At 43.4% G+C, this 17,010-nt stretch overlaps 1 protein-coding gene across 1 annotated transcript in view; it reads left to right on the plus strand.

Annotated features, from left to right (window-relative positions):
- CPED1 (cadherin like and PC-esterase domain containing 1) overlaps positions 1-16,674 on the plus strand; it is a 221,739-nt gene extending 205,065 nt beyond the window's left edge. Inside the window, exons 21-25 of the mRNA XM_039518767.1 lie at positions 1,719-1,939; positions 2,201-2,302; positions 2,515-2,602; positions 5,523-5,669; positions 13,955-16,674. Coding sequence (XP_039374701.1) covers positions 1,719-1,939; positions 2,201-2,302; positions 2,515-2,602; positions 5,523-5,669; positions 13,955-14,182 — 786 coding nt within the window. The 3' untranslated portion in view covers positions 14,183-16,674. The remainder of the gene's footprint in view (positions 1-1,718; positions 1,940-2,200; positions 2,303-2,514; positions 2,603-5,522; positions 5,670-13,954) is intronic.
- Positions 16,675-17,010: the final 336 nt, after the last annotated feature.

Genomic DNA, 17,010 nt, shown 5'->3' on the forward strand with positions numbered 1-17,010 from the left:
GACATAATATATCTGGACTTCAGCAAGGCTTTTGACACAGTCCTACATGACATTCTGATATGTACGCTGGAGAAATGCGAGCTTGACAGAACTACCATTAAGTGGATACATAATTCCTTAAACAACCAAACAGAGTAACTATTAATGGAATGATGTCGGGTTGGAGGGAGGCCTCAAGTGGGGTTCCACAAGGATCTGTTCTGGCTCCAGTGTTGTTTAGATCTTTATTAATTAACTGGATGTAGGTATAGAGAGCATACTGATCAAGTTTGTAGATAACACAAAGCTAGGGGTGTTGCCAGTACTTTGGAGGATAGAGCTAAAATTCAGAAGGTTCTTGGATAAATTGGAGAACTGGGCTATAGACAACAAAATGAAATTCAGCAAAGAAAAATGTAAGGTGCTACTCTTAGGGAAGGAAAACCATACACACAAATACAGAATGGGGGGAAACTGGCTTGGCAGCAGCACTGCTGAGAAGTATCTGGGAGTTGTGGTGGATCAAGACCTCAACATGAGTCAGCAATGTGATGCTGTTGCAAAATCAAATGCAATTTTAAGTTGCATTAACAGAGGCATAGCATCCAAGTCATGGGAGGTGATAGTACCGCTCTACTTAGCACTGGGTAGGCCTCAGCTGGAGTACTGTGTCCAATTTTGGTCACCAATGTATAGAAAGGATGTAGAGAAACTGGAAAGTATCCAGAGGCAAGTGACAAAGATGATCAAAGGGATGGAATGCAAGCACGGTTCTGGCATGCTGCAATAAACTAATTTTCCTTTTCCTTTGTACTCTTTGGCATAACACTCCGCCTTGCATTCTCTCTTATTTGGGAGGGCAACATACAGCCGCAACGGGTTGGTGGCCAGCTACGCTATTGATGTGATGCACTAGGGATAGACGAGATTAAAATAAACACACACAAACCCTATAGCCTCCATATATAGAGGAGCTCAAGGAATTTGTAGGTTGTTGCTGCAAAATCAGTACAGGAGACCATTAGTCAAGTAAGAAATCCTGGGCCAACCTCTGCTCTTTTACACCAGAGTAATGCTGGCTTCTCTGTCATTGTGGAGCATCTGCTCATCTTTGAGCAGTGATGCTTCCTGCTTGTTGTATCACACTCCAGGCTACTCTAAGAGTTTTCAGAAGCTTTTTTGACCTTCATTTTTCCCTCAGAAAAACCCAAACAAAAAATAGCATCTCTTTAAAGCTAATGCAGCTACTTCATTTCTTTGCTGGGTGTTTCTTTGGTGTAAATTCAACTATGATCAAATTTGAGGATGACACCAAAACTGATATGGTAGGAAACACACAGAGTACAGGGGGGAAATACCTGTAAAATGACCTGGAGATTGCAGCAAGAAGCTGCAAGCAACAGAGGGATTTATAAATGTAAAGTTCTACATCCAGGGAGAAGAAACAAGCTGTCAGAATGAAAAATGTAGGGATGTATCCAAGCAGATACAGCTGTCACAGTAAGCAAAACTTACTGTCTCCTTAATACTATTCTACCGTTACTTTTTATTTAATCATAATAAATATATTTTGATAGAGAAAATTGTATTGGGAGTAGGTGTCTGGAGGGATGGTATTCCACAGTCTGAAAGAAGTTAAAATGTAATGTGATGCATGTAATGTTCTAGCTAGATTAGTGATTCTTAGACTGCCTAATGTACAGTGTATGAAGTGTATCCTCTTTTATTTACATTTAAAGGTTCTTTTCATTGGAGACTCAACTAACAGAGGGATAATGTACTATTTGATTGAAAGAGTGAATGAGACCCTTCAGGAATGGCAAAAGGCTCATGACATTAAATTTTATCATAACATAAATGATGGGAAAACATTTATCAGTTACTCCTACTACCCCCAGTTTTGGATCAATGTAAACCAGAGGCCAACGTTTGAAAAAGCGCTAGAACAGCTGTTACAAAGGTACAGTATAACTTCTATTGATGGGTTGTTTGTATTCTTCTTCCATTCACAAATGTGTTTAACAGACCTGTACCATTAAAATCAGTAAAGAATTAAGCACAAGATGTACTGGCCATATTGTGTGGTTAAAAAATAGTCAAATGACATCACACGTCCGATCAGGATGCCAAATACAGTTCATTGAAATGTAATGTGATGCTGTTAAAATGTTTACCATCTGTTTTAAGGCTACATGTGGCGTGCTTTCTTTCTTGGTTTCAGATCACATCCTCTTGAGAACACAGACCAGACGGTATTAGTTGTGGGTGGTGTTCAGTGGCTTAATTCCAATCACCTGCAAATTATTCAAAAGGTGCTGAAGAGGTAAAGTTTAGTGTTATATGTTTCTATTATCCCATGTAAAACATTGATATGATAAATTATAACCACCAAACTTAACCAGTAGTTTCAGATACAAACATTTCATTTTTTTCATTATTGTACATTTAAATCTGATGTTAAAAGAAATAATTTTGTAATGTCTCTTCATAGATCTGTAAATAAAATGCATGTGCTTTGTTTCACTTGTTAAACAGGGGAAATCTATCAAATATCCTGGTAGTTATCAAATCCATAGGAATGGGCTTTCATCTACCAGTGGATGGGATACATTCTTTATCGCAGGTGGGTCAGATTTTGACTGCATTCCCATGAAATGCTTACTGTCTAACCCAGGAGTCGGCAACCTTTCAGAAGTGGTGTGCCAAGTTTTCATTTATTCGTGGTAATTTAAGGTTTCGTGTGCCAGTAATACATTTTATATTTACAGGGGCCGGCGGACGGAACCCCAGACTGGCAGCATGCTGAGCGACTCAGCCAGCTGCTGGTCTGGAGTTCCGTCCATGTGCCCCTGCCAGCTGGGGTCCCGGCTGCTGGCCCCACTCAACCCACTGCCAGCCCAGGGTTCCGTCCATCCAGGCCGGCAGCAGTGTGCCAAAGTAAATCTGCTCGTGTGCCGCCTTTGGCACCCGTGCCATAGGTTGCCGGCCCCTGGTCTAACTGATGATTTTGCTATCTCTTTAAAATACATTGCCACCTGTGCTGAACAAGCTTTACATTGACCAGCGAGAGAGAAACATTTGTATTTGTTATATGGTTTGCTGATAGGGACTTGTGCCAATTACCCTTATTTCATGGATTCCACCATACTCAGAGCTCCATTCAATGCTTCATACTAAACTGGTTGTTCCAAGAACTAGAAGCACCTACATTATTATAAATAATGCCAATTTGCAGAGCTGAGTGGGAGACAGATTGCTCCAGCCACATGGATAGTTGAACCTCCCCAGTCTTCCTTTCTACAGGGAGGTGGTGACTAATGGGACAGGTTCATTGGTACACCATTGGCTACTTTGCACTGTTCTCCATAAATTCAGCTTGACCAGCCAAATCAGTGTAGGTTGCTTTGCATCACCAGAACATTTCAAGGCAGCTGGAATGTCCTAGTGAACCTGGACCTTTCAATGTGTGTTAATAGAGTCAGATGGTTATTCTAAATAAGATCAAAAGCACCCACAGTAGCAGAGGGACACATTTTTTACTATGTTGGTTATAAACTACCATAGATAATAGAGTGTGGATGATAATTCTCACTTCGGTAAAAGACATAAGTAATGATAGCTCCTCCCTCAAGGATCTTACAGTCTAACAGAAACAGATAAGACAATAAGCGATGGTAACTTTAAACCATTCTTTTATCATAATCATGATTATCATGTCTTCCCAGTTCTGTAACATTTGAGAGGTGGGGGGAAGAGATGAGAGGCTCTGAAGGAGAGAACAAGATCTGGGTTGGGTCAATCACAAAAATTCATTTTGGGTGCAGTTTTGAGGGATGGACCCTCTTCCCTAACCAGTGTAGTCCTGGAGGCAGGGCAGAGGAGTGAAAGCGGGAAGACCCAAGTCCTATTCTCAGTTCTGCCAATGGCTTTCTGCATGACTGTAGGTCTGCCAGATAAACTCTCTTTCTCTCCCTCTCTCTCTCTGTGTTTCCCCATCTGTAAAGTAGGGGTGTTATTGTTCACCCTTCTTTGTAAAGTGCTTTGACAGCAACAACTGAAAAGCAATAGATTATCCCTAAATATGGCTGTTTATAGTCAGAACATCTTGATTTTTTTTCCAGTTCTGCTACTGACTCAGTGTGCCCTCGGCAAGTCAACTGTCTTTGCTCCAGTGTAAAATGGATGTAATTGTCATGACTTCCATTTGGACCCAAGAAGGGGGTTATTCCATTTTAGGGAGAAAATGAGTGGACACAGGAACAAGAGCAACAAAACTGTCCCAGTCTACCTTTATTTGGCTCCTCTCTTTACTTAGCCCTGTCATGCCTTTCAATAGAAATGAGGACTGGGTGGGAAAACCAACATAATTCGGGCCTAAAATAGGTAAGGGGAAGAAGGATGGGCCAGTGGTTGGGGCACTGGCCTGGGAATATGGAAGATCCAGTTTCAATTCCCTGCTCTGACATAGACATCACATGTGACCTTGGCAAGACACTTAGCCTCTCTGTGCCTCAGTTCCATATCTATACAAGAAGGGTCCGAGAGGAGACAGGCACCACCAGGATAAAACCACCAATTAAAACATCATGAAAAATGATGCCCCTAAGTCAGTCACAGAATATATACAAGATAGGTAAGATCAGACCCTGAGAAAAGCCTTCTCAGGGACAACTTTGTGGTTTGGTTTTATTTATTAGTCCACAGAACTCTGGGAAACAATCTGATTTAACTGCAGTCCATTGTTACTGCTTCTGTCCAAACATTCCTCTTATTTTCAATATCTGAGTCTCAAGCCAATTCACTAGCATGGTTTGGGTGCATTGGACAAGAGGATTACCCCGCCTCAGCTCAAAACCTTTCTGTCTGAGGTTGCTGTACAACGTACAATGCAGTCACTTGACAACTTACAGCTAACGCTTCCTATTCACGGCCTCCCTGCCATGTCTTGACAAATGCTAGGCTGCTCCTCAGTGTTGCTGATTTGAGGGGACTCATGGAACTGCAGAATGTGACAACTCCTGTCGAAGACAATGGTCTCAAATACCTGTGATTTTTAAGCCAAACATGTCTTTTACTGGACAATAACTACTTTATAATAGGACCTTTAATGATTTTCACTTTAGTGTTACGAGACTTAATTTCTTTCATAGGAGGGCTTCCACATATAATTTTGCAAGTGCCAATTACTATTGTATTACTTAATTTTAAAGCTTAATTCTTTTTAAAATCAGCCTGACTTCATTGTACATGATATACTCTTTTGTATAAAGAAGAGCTAATTCAATAATTTCCTTTTAGTCTTTGTACGCACCAATACATGTGTTGAGAAATTGCTTCAAAATCTAACAAAGCCTTGGAGCAATAGCTATTTCCAATAATGCAACTGCTATAATTTGTGTAGAAAATAGTATAATTATTTCATTCAATATTGGCCCAATTCTGCAGTTTTGCCATTACTTTAGGGTCAGATTCTGCTACCATTGAAATCAGTCAGTGTACTATACTACTGAATAACATTGATATTTTTTTGCTTTGGAATACAGACTGAAGTGCAAAATTTATGGAATGAAAATTTGGTTATTCTGGATACTGCAAAAAGATATGGCTATGAGGTGGTCGATACTTTCATCATCACAATGGGACGTTACAAAGAATTTCTGCAAGGGAAGTGCGGATGTCATTTCCATGAGGTAATCATTTATTGTTTATATGGTCTCATTTAAGTATTTAAAAGGGGTTCTAACTGTCAGATGCTATAGTGAAAATATATACAGCATAGTGTATAGTAGTGGATCAAAGGTAGACCTAAATAAAGCTTGAAAAGATTTCTAATGCATGTGAAGATATATGCAGGTCACCATGGAGGGGAACGGAAGCTGTGTAATGGCCAACGTTCAGAGCCTCAAAGGTATTTAGGTACCTAACTCCCAATGGGTTAGGCATCTATATACCTTTAAGAATCTAGGTCTAAATATAAAACAGAAATACCCTAAAAATGGAGTCCTATCCATGTAAACCCAGTGGAATCACAAAATTGCTGTTCCAAAAATATACTTCTAACTAATGGAAAGAGGTTTCTCTGTGCAGGGCTTTGTTTCCAGGCTCTTGAGCTTCTCTACTCTGCACTGTATTATCTTGTTTCTTCTGGATCTGTTCAGTCTACCTATTTTGATACTGTCACCATGCTCATAGATCTACCAGTTGTTTGTCTTAAGTCTTCCTTAGCTGGTTAATTAACTTCACTCATTCTGAATCTGCCACTGCATGTTCTCATGTGAGGGCGTGGGAGCTATGAGTATGTTGTCTGATTAGAACTTTCCTGTAGCAGGGTGTGTACAGGGAGAGGGGTTGCACTGGCAGAGGGGTTGTGAGGAGGTACCATAACTGCTCCTGTCTGTGCATAGTCTTACTTTTGGCCCTAGTTTTCTCTTCTGGTTGTATACCTGAAGGAATTCTCTTTTCCATTGTACACTTACTGGACTAAATTCAGCGTTGTGATGGCACAGGTACAAAGTCTTGGCAATGGAAAGCCCACCAGATGGGTTGCTGCAATTGTGCAAAGGGTTTGTAGCTTCCCCTCCAGCAGAGAACTCAAGCGCTTCCAGTCAGCCCAAAGAGTGAATGATGCAGGCTCGGGAGGGGGCATGGCCATGTTCTTAGCAGCTGCCCCTGGCTGAAAACTGAACTGGCTTCCCTGGAAAACCCTGGGGAGGTCTGTAGCATACCACACCCTGCCCTGCTTAGTGAATCCCCCAGGCTGGCACAGAGACGTGTAATTAACTCATACCTCCTGGTGTCACCTGTACTGAATCTGGATGCAAGTGAATTAGCATCATTTCAGGCTATCACTTCAGCTAACAGTATGTCACCCCCTTTGAACCTTTTTGGTGTTGGGTTTGTGTTAGGACATGTTCAAAGTGTGCTGCATTCCATTGCCCCAAGGGACTGTTAGAAGCTGGTTGCAATGTGGAGCAGTCAGAGGAGCTCCAAGTTCCACCAAGGGTCAAACTGACAAGCCCCAGAATTGGGAGGGGTGCAGGAGAATTGCATAAAGCCACCTGCATTCCAGTACGCCTGAGGGCTTATTAACTTCGGGGTGCTATACTGATCCCTGTTGTTTGAATTAATGCACTAAGGCTCAGTATTAAATAATTATTGAACCTGTGTATCCTGCATGAGCATCTATGGAGCACCAAATAAACAGCTAAACTCTTGGCCTAACATTAACTATGCACCTTGTAAAATGAGATGAGCGGCAGTTGAGGACAGTTTCTTCTTCAATTGTTTAGAGTCCTGGTTAGGAACTTCAAGGGAATCTTCTCAAGAAATTTCAGAGACAGCAGCCCAGGACTTAAATAAAAAAAGAACAAGCAAGCACACTATTGAAACTAGGCACAAAATCAACCTGGAGGCTGCCAAACCAGTATCCAGAGAAAGTAGGGAATTTGAAAAACAAGATATATTTTAAGTTGTTCTGGTTTCCTTTCCGATATATTTTGAGTGTCTGCTGTGTCTTTTCACAGTTAGCCCTGTTAGAGGAGGGATCAGTTTTGTATTTGCATTTTTAGTGCCATAAATATATGAAACAGAGAAGTGCTCCCTTGATTTCAAGCATTGCTCTGAATGAAACCAGAAGACATTCTTCCCTGGTGATCTATAAAGGTGCACCCTCTGCCTCACAATTGACTGTGATAATTCCGAATATGAGATTTAAGGAAGTTCTCTTGTGTCATCAAGAGAAGTACCATAGAATTCCATTAAGGTCTCACCAAAGTTTCTGTGAAGCTAATTTGTTAGTATGAGAGGCCTGTGCCAGGATTCCAGAGTTGAATTATTAATCTGCTGGGAGTCTGAACATTCCATCAAGGCATTTAGCTTTAAAGGAGTTTCAGTGAATGTCTATGTGCTACTTCAAAGCATTTCACCATCCTACTCTTAGGAATTTAAGAAACACAATGAGCAGTACTGGGAGCTTTGGGTCATCAACTCATTTCCCTTCAACAGCTAGACTCTGACTCCAAATCAAAATTATTTCTGCTGTGAAAATCAGGACTACAAACTCAAAGACAACCAGTAAGACTTGGCCTCAATTCACTGCTTTATTTCACTAAAATCTCACAAGGGGAATAAAACTTTCCATTTTAAAATTGTGAACTTTCATAAATCAAGAGTCAACTTTGTGTGGACTGTTTATATTGCACAATTAAAAAGGAGATCAAAGATGCAATAAGTCCACAATAATATAAGTAAACAAAGACTGGGCAGAAGTTGGTATTAAAAAGTCAAATATGTAGGAAAATAGGATGCACCAAAAGATGTGATTTTTATTTATTTGTTTATTGTTGTAAACCAAGAGTTACAAGGCTTCACGGGTAGCTAGGAATACCACTTCAAAATGCTGAGGGTATTCAGGGACTTTTGGTCAGAAAGAAACCAGCAGCTGAAAGAAACCCCTGCAGTTTCATTACTGACTGTAATGGTGCTATAGCCTTGCCTGATGCAACATTTAGACACAGGAATCTACAAGCTATTTCATTTGGAGAAAATCCTAGATACGTTTTGGAGCTCAACTGCCACCCCACCCCCTAGACAAGATTTCTGGAATTTGTCTACTGTCAATACAAGCAGCTCCAATTTGCCTTCTAAATGTTTCAAGAAAAGAATAAATGCAACTTACCTTTGGTTAAGGTGATACCTGTTTTAATGTGATCCTCACTCTGGGGTCAAACCCTCTCTCCAGATACAGGTATGTGCATAGGGCTCCCACTTCAGTGAATGGGAGCTGTACTTATAAAGGCTGGACATGGCCTTGAGTGCTGGGTGAAAGTGCTGATTTCTGCTGTGTGAAAACACTGGGAAAGCTCTGGGACTGATGTATTCGGCATCAGTCCTATACCCAGTGCAGCACATATCCCCTGGTGAGCCAGTGCAGCAGTGCTCACAAGCATGGTCTTGTTTGGGTTGGAGCCAAGAATCTTCCCATTCCCCCATCCTGTGCTGCCCATGTGATTGGGGAAAGGACACAGAAATCCCACAGGGACTTTTTCTCCTTCTCACCCTTTCCCCACCCCAGATATATATATAATTAAGGCTGCGAGTCTGTCATGCAGGTCACAGATTCAGTGACTTTCCATGACCTCTGTGACTTGTGCAGCGGCTGGTGCTGGCTCAGGGGCTGCCCGAGCTGCAGTTTGGTTGTGAGGGAGGGGGCTCAGAGCTAGGAGCAGTGGGTTGGGGGGATGCTTAACTCAGGGTGAGGGGCTCCCACTAGCATGGCTCTGCAGCTCCTAGGCAGCGGAGGGGCCAAGGGGGCCTCTGTGCTGCGTGCTGCCTTTGCCAGCAGGCCCTACCCCTACACCTCCCACTGACTGTGGTTCCTGGCTAATGGGAGCTGCAGCAGCCAGCGCTTGTGCCCCTCCACCACCTCGGAGCTGCAGGGACGCGGAGCCGGGTCAGGAGCCCCTTCCAGCCCCGCCAGCCGTCCCTCCCAGCGCCAGCGGGGGTCCCGGGCCACCTCCCTCAGCACCCGCAGTTCACCCGGACCACTCCCTCCCCTCCTCCGAGCACCCGTGGCCCTCCCCCCAAGCTTTAGTTACAGGTAGTTTTAATAAAAGTCATGGACGAGTCAAGGGCCGTGAATTTTTGTTTACTAAAAATACCCGTGACTAAAACGTAGCCTTATATATAAAATATACACATCACCATGCAGATGTGCAGCAGCGCAGACCACAGTCTGGTCCTTAATGAGCTAGAACTCAGAGGTGGTGTTCTTCAAGGCCCACTACAGTTCCTTTCTGTTTCCCTAGACTTTTGCAGCATGGACCCCGTGTTGTAGCCTTATTAGCCTTTGTAGCATAGACTGGGGAATATCTGGGTGAAATGCTTCCAGTCTGCTTTGTGCAGTATTGGGTAGACGCTGTCAGTGGTGGTGGTTGTTGTTGTTGTTGTTGTTTTTTAAGTAGTTCTGGGTGAGCTCCCGTACAAATTAGCGTTACGGATTAAACTCAGCCATCCCGAGGGACTCCAATGAACAGTGTAGCTGCAGGAGGTATAAGTCAAGGTGGAATTTGGCTGTGTTTTTATTTTAAAAATCCTGTTATTGACGCTGAGAGGCCTTTGTGACTGGAACAGGAGAGGTATACCCAGGAGGAGGTTAATATGGGGTTCACTAGCCACCAAGAAATAGTCTAGGTCACTGAGTAACATCCACAGAGACCCTCTGAGTGGTTTTATACCTCATTAGTTTTAACAGCCTTGGCCTCAGTTCATTTTTGCATCATAGCAATGGGTTGGGGAGGGGGAGTATCCTGGAGTTCATAAGCAGTTTGCGCTGTGAAAATGGCATTTTGTCTCAGAGGACCGACAGAACAACATTGTGTAGAACTCCAGAACTTCTCAGGCTTTATGAAGCCAACTGAGAAATTAAATCCACTGCTTGCTACTTTCATTTTTTCACTTAAAGTGACTCCTAACCCCCTAGTAGAATGCTGCCCCACACCCACACCCCGTGACATCTGAACTCAGCTACAGCTGTGTGGGAGGCTGGGAATGGAAGGCTGGCCATTTTGTGAATTTTGAACAAGAGAAATGGATTGTATTCAGCAAGGCTGGCTCCAGGTTTTCTGCCGCCCCAAGCGGGAAAAAAAAAAAAGCCGAGTCCTTCACTCCCTCTCTTCCTCTTCAGCGGCACTTTGGCGGCAGCTCAAAGAGGATGAGAGGGACTGAAGGACCCGCTGCCAAATTCCTGCCGAAGACCCGGACGTGCCGCCCAGTGGCGGCTCCAGGCACCAGCGCTCCAAGCGCGTGCCTGGAGCGGCAAGCCGCGGGGGGGCGCTCTGCCAGTCGCCGCAGGGTGCCTTCGGCGGCTTGCCTGTGGAGGGTCCGCCGAAGCCACGGGACCAGCGGACTCTCCGTGCTTGGGGCGGCAAAATGTCTAGAGCCGCCCCTGGTGCCGCCCCAATACCGGATGACTGCCTCCCCTTTGTATTGACCTCCCAAGCACCTGCTTCCTTAGGTGGTGCCTGGAGCCGGCCCTGGTATTCAGCCACTCTCATTTAACCTTTAGTGCCTGTTTACACTTGCTGGGTAAACCAAGGACCTGATCCTGTGAGGTGTAGTGCACCTGGAATTCCTGTTAACTTCATTGATCCTTCTGAGAGGCCCCAGAGCACAACAATGGCCTGGAAGCCCATAGCACCATGGCTACAAGCCCTGCTGTGACTGGGGAGGGAGCTGGGAACTACTGTAGGAGAAGAATCTCTCCATGTAACTAGTTTGATCTCCAGGTGTGAGGGCTCAGAATCTTGCATCTCCTGTCCCTGCCAGTCTACAGCCACTGCTATTTCCAGGGGCCCAAAGCAACATATGCAAACTGATCTTTAATTAGTTTGTTCTGCTCAACATGCTTATGGGCCAGGGGACACAAAATGACCCTACACCTTCATGGCAGCTAGGACTGATGTAGATTTATTCTATAACTTAATGGTAGTGGAATAATGTATACTAAATAGAAACTGGCAGCCTTTGGATTTGGGTATTTTAATCAGTGGCTAGCTGTAAGATGAATACTAAATTGCATTCCTTGGAGATTACTCTCATCAGGAATGTAGCTTGGGTGATTGGTTCAAGGTAGCATCATTTCAGAATAGTTACTTGATCTGAGGCACTAATTTAGAAAAATGAACCTCTGCAGGAATAGCATGAAAACAAATTGCTTCTCTTGGCTTAGCTGTATCAAATAGGCCTTAAAATATATTAGTGTCCTAAATGGATACTACTTGCTCTTTTGCAAACTTAGACAATCCCTCTCACTCACCCTGCTCAGCCTTTATCATTTTCACATGCTTTCTCTCCCCTCACATTTTATTTTGCGTAGGTTGCTGCTGTATATGTATTATGACCTTGGTTAAATACGAACATTGGTTTTAAGTGTCTAATACAGAAGTGGGCAAACTACGGCCCGTGGGCCACATCTGGCCCACGGGACCATCCTGCCTGGCCCTTGAGCTCCCGGCTAGGGAGGCTAGCCCCCGGCCCCTCCCCAGCTGTCCTCCCTCCCCCGCAGCCTCAGCTCGCCATGCCGCCAGCGCTCTGGACAGTGGGACTGCGAGCTCCTGTCGGGCAGTGTGGCGGCGGCCTGGCTGGCTCTGGCCGGGCCGTGCAGCTGCCAGTCCTGGTGCTCTGAGCAGCATGGTAAGGGGGCGGGGATCAAGGGAATTGGATAAGGGGCAAGAGGTCCCAGGGGGCAGTCAGGGAACAGGGAGCAGGGGAGTTGGATAGGAGCAGGAGTCCCGGGTGGCCTGTCAGGGGGTGAGGGTGTGGATAGGGGTCGGGGCAGTCAGGGAACAGGGAGCAGGGGAGGTTGGATAAGAGATGGGGTCCCAGGAGGGCGGTTAGGGGCAGGGGCATCCTGGGGAGGGAGCAGTCAGGACAAGGAGCGGGGGGGAGGGGGTTGGATGGGTCAGGGGCTCTAGGGGGCAGTCAAGGGGCGAGAAGTGCGCCCTTCATACAGTTTCAGAACCCCGATGTGGCCCTCAGGCCAAAAAGTTTGCCAACCCTGGTCTAAGACATGATTCCAAACATATTTCATTTTACAAAACCCCTATGAAGCACATATATAAACATGAATGCTGTCCGTAGCCAAGTGTGTATCTTATTGCATACAAAGCAAAGCTGAGGACCATTAGACCTACATCACACATGATTTGCTCCTCTTTATTTTTAAAACAGATTAACAACTCAGAGCTCCCTTCTGCCAAATCAAGCAACCACGTATAGGGATCTTTCATTTCTAGAACTAAATTCAGTAGAATGGGCTAATAATTGTGCCAAATGAATTTGCCTGAGAACCTTTTTCTGATGCTTGTTTACTTTTACTTTTATAAGTACATTGACCAGATAGCAAGTGTGAAAAATCAAGGCAGGGGCTGGGAGGTAATTGGCACCTATATAAGAAAAAGCCCCAAATATTGGGACTGTCCCTATAAAATCAGGACATCTGGTCATCCTGTTTATAAGTAACATTATGTAGGCCCAGGGATTTTGTAGCATAGCTCTGTTTCACTTTGGGGATGCGGCAAACCTCTGGAATCTAGTACATTTTCTGCTTTTTTTTCCTGCAAGGATCCTGCTTTACGATGACCTATCTTGCCAATGAAGGAACCAGCTCCTAACTTACCTTTCCAGCCAGCTTGTATGCAGCTCCCAGGCAGTGGTGGTGGTTGTCGTGGTCATGGTTATTTATTTGTATTACCATAGCACCTAGAAACACTAGTTATGGACCAAGGTCCCATTATGCTAGGTGCTGTACAAACCCAGAGAGCTTCCAGTCTAAGTTGTTTAGATCCCCCATCTCCACACAGGCTAAACACACCACTTCCGGAGCAATCTGGAATTACTACTGTAATCCAAACAGCAGGGGATCTAATCGGGGATCTCCAGTGCTGTGCTGTGGTGCCACCAAGCTACTGGTCCAGCCTACAAAGAAGGTCTGTGCCTCAAGTACTAGGATTAGAGACGGACCTGAGCTAGGTAGTTCAGATACTGATCTGGACCTGAAATTGCCCACAGTTCAGGGGAGTCCAGGGTTTAATTTGGCCCACTGAAGACATCCAGGCGAGCTGTAAAGGTTGAATCTGGGGGTTTAGTTCAGGCTATCTCTAGTTAAGAGAGGACAGTCTAAAATATACCGTGGTGAAAGGGCTACAGTATCAAGTAGATGAGTTCAGTTGGTTTAAGCATTTTGGGTTCCTTGATCAGTAAGGGCCGAATTGAATAGTACCTGACGTACTGATTTCAATCTTACACCATGGCTAGGCTCACAATAAGGAATGGGACCAGCTGTGAGTTAGAGTCTTCAAAGAACCGAGGTCTGATTACCCCATGAGTTGTGCACATGCAGCTGACAGGATAATAAGACCCATCTCCTTTTAGGTGCATATAGAAAACATTCACAAATGTCACTCTTCCTTTGCAGGTGGTGAAATCCAAAATGTCCAATGAACGTCCTCCCATTACAATGAAGCTATCAAGGCCCTATACGCTGGGGAAATATTTCAACAGCCAAAGCAAACTCTCACAGCTGCAAAACTATGCAATGAATTCTCAGTCACCGTATCATGTCAGAGGTCCAATAAATCAAGTCTATTCTGAAATCCTCCTCAGCAGGATCTGTGCAAGTAAAAGCAAGGCTACTGACTCATAGCCTCTATCAGATGAAGTTTTAGAGCAGGAGACTTCCTACTTCCTCAAATGACAATCCAAGGACCACATTAAATTTATTTACATGCTTCTCTGATTGGCTGCACACATACCAATGCCACTCAAAATGTGGCGCTTTTCCTAAGGCTTTATGACGTCAAGATCTGCCCTTTCGGATCTTAGGTTTCGGAACGGAAAGATGGAGAGATGCACAAAAAATGGGTGTGGAGAAGTTACTTGAAATATTGCCAAACACTAGAACAGCTGCAGGGCAAACAACTGTGTACTGTGACAGTAAAGAGAGAGAAAGATATACACTTGACGTATTTGAAAAGGGCAGCTTTATTTCTTAAGCAATAGATAGACTTATCTATTTATAGGTACACACTATAAAATTGTTACATAGAGACATTCCATTCCATTTTAAAAAGCATTATTACATACTGATAGGTTCCCTTTCATTAGCAATATAGGAATATTTCTATTTCAATCCTTGACTCTCATGTATTGCAAAGACAACTGCTTACCATTTTAGCTATAGTGCCAACTCTTAATTCTAGTGTTTACAGCTAACATGCATATTTTCATCCACGTCTGCAGTAGATCACGTTTTAACAAAAATAAAAAGGAAAGTTTGCATTGTTTTTCTGCATGTTCTAAATCCAAGAGACACAGGTGACTTAGAAGAGAGGCTGAATATAACTGTCCCCATGTAACAAGGATAGATAATGAATACCTTAGCATATCCTTGTTTATGAACCTGATTCAGGAAAATATCCCTATTGAGGAAAGCTTTTTTAGATATGATTGAGCACTTTTGTGATTGGGGGTCCATAAGCCTAGCTGGTACTTTCCCTGTATATGAAGTCCTCTCTTTCTGAATTTACATAAGATGCCTGATACTTAAGAGTCGAATCCGAAGTCCTTGTTCAGAAAAAAACTCCCAAAGGACTGCAGGATTGACTGTAAAAAATGTGACTGCAAACAAATACTTAAAAAATAACTAATTCCTGATGTCTTCTGATACAACCATATATGATTTAAGAGAATAAGATGTGGGCTTATATAGTTAAAAGCACCAGGAAATGTAAGGAAAATTTTTAAAATAAGATTCTACTGTCAGAGTTAGTAGTCAGGACTCTCTGCTTCCCCATAATGTGTGTTGCAAAAGGAAGCAAAAGTATAGGGGCAATCTGAGACATGCTCTCCTGTGTCCTCACTCTTCAGTGCTGCTTGTACTCCTCCCTGGGCTCTTTATAAAATTTGCCCCTTTTGTGTGGGAGGTGGGCCAAAGCAGCAGAGCTAAGGAGCAGTTGATGGTGTGCTCTAACAGCAACTCACTACACAATGGACTTGCTCCTTTGTTTCAGCATTAACTCCCGCCATGTGGTTCCCACTCTCCTCTGAACAGGTTGGCCTTGCTGCTGGAGTGGAGAGTCCTTAAAGCAAAGAGAAGCTGCCACTATTCACAGGTAGCTCTGGAGATTCATGAGGCTGGGTCTAGGATTCCCTATGAATTTTTGAGCTCCACATAGTTGGCAGCCCATATTCCTAGCTACTTACATATTGTGATCAGTCCTTCCCACAAGAAGGAGCTATGTGTTAGATTGTCTGTGAAGAAGTATCTCTGAATTTATACATAAGCTTTTTTCTGCCATGATTCTTCACGTAAAAGGGGAGAATATAGGCCTTCTTTGTATCTCTGGTAGATTTCTCAGTGAATTGACAGAAGCATTCGTGTTTTGAGCCAAGGACAGTTCACGAACGTTGAAAGGATCCGTATTTGGTTATCTCCAGTATTTTGCAGGATCCTGTTGTGTATACACCATGCAACTTATGCTCTGCAGGTCCATAACACCAGAGCAGTAGTGAAACACAGCCTTAAAATGCAGTGGCTTAATTTTGCACCACTAAAGTCAAAGGAAGCTTTTGCCATTTGCTTCAATAGATGCAGGATCAAGCAGAATGTCTTATATTAGGCTAATTGTATATCAATGTATTATAACTTTGCTTCAGATGTTTGTGTATCACTTGAATCCACATGCTGGTGGTTTTTTTGTTTGTTGGTTAGTTGTTGGTTTTTTTTGCTTTACACAGCTGTAAACTGTGATCTAGAGGGTGTGTGTGTGAATGTGTGTGTGTGTATGCGCACATGTGTGTTTGCTTTAAATCAAAGACCATTGTTAAAGCATCAGCTTGAAAAGGCCAAAGTTAATTCTAGTTGTACTGCAGCTGATACTGGCAAATGTGCAATTCATCACCTCCAGGTTCACCACTAGATTGTTTTCATGTTCTGTATTTCCTTGTGTCTCAATATTTTTCATGTGTAGAAAGTACAAAATATCCTTTAATATTTTATTTATATCTATTTGTAAAATGCTGGTGATATGGTTTGCAAAGTGACCTTTTTTTAAATAGTTCCTTCAGATTACCTGTCTCCATTGGTCTGAGTTCAAGCTGTACAAAGAAAAGCTCAATAAAATACAAAGGTACAGAGTTAAGTTTTCTTTATTTTGCACAACTACAAGTATGTGAGGGGAAAGAACCAAGATGAGGCCTGGGGAAGCACCACTGTTCATACACCTTAAACATTTTCAAATTGAAACCATCAAAGCCAATGAAGATACATCTTTGTCATTATTGTATTTCAGAATTATCACTGTGAATGATCTTCTGCTCTAGAATGTGCATAGTACACTATCAGTGATTCACAGTTCAGTTATTTTTTTCTCCTGTGTCTTTAACTAACTTTGCTAAGTATTCTGGAGAGATGACAAACACAGAGCCCACTGCTGAAGTGCTCATTCAAGGTGAAATTCTGCCCCCCAGTAC

Source organism: Mauremys reevesii, linkage group 1 (genome assembly GCF_016161935.1).
Source record: "Mauremys reevesii isolate NIE-2019 linkage group 1, ASM1616193v1, whole genome shotgun sequence".
Taxonomy (NCBI): Eukaryota; Metazoa; Chordata; order Testudines; family Geoemydidae; genus Mauremys; species Mauremys reevesii.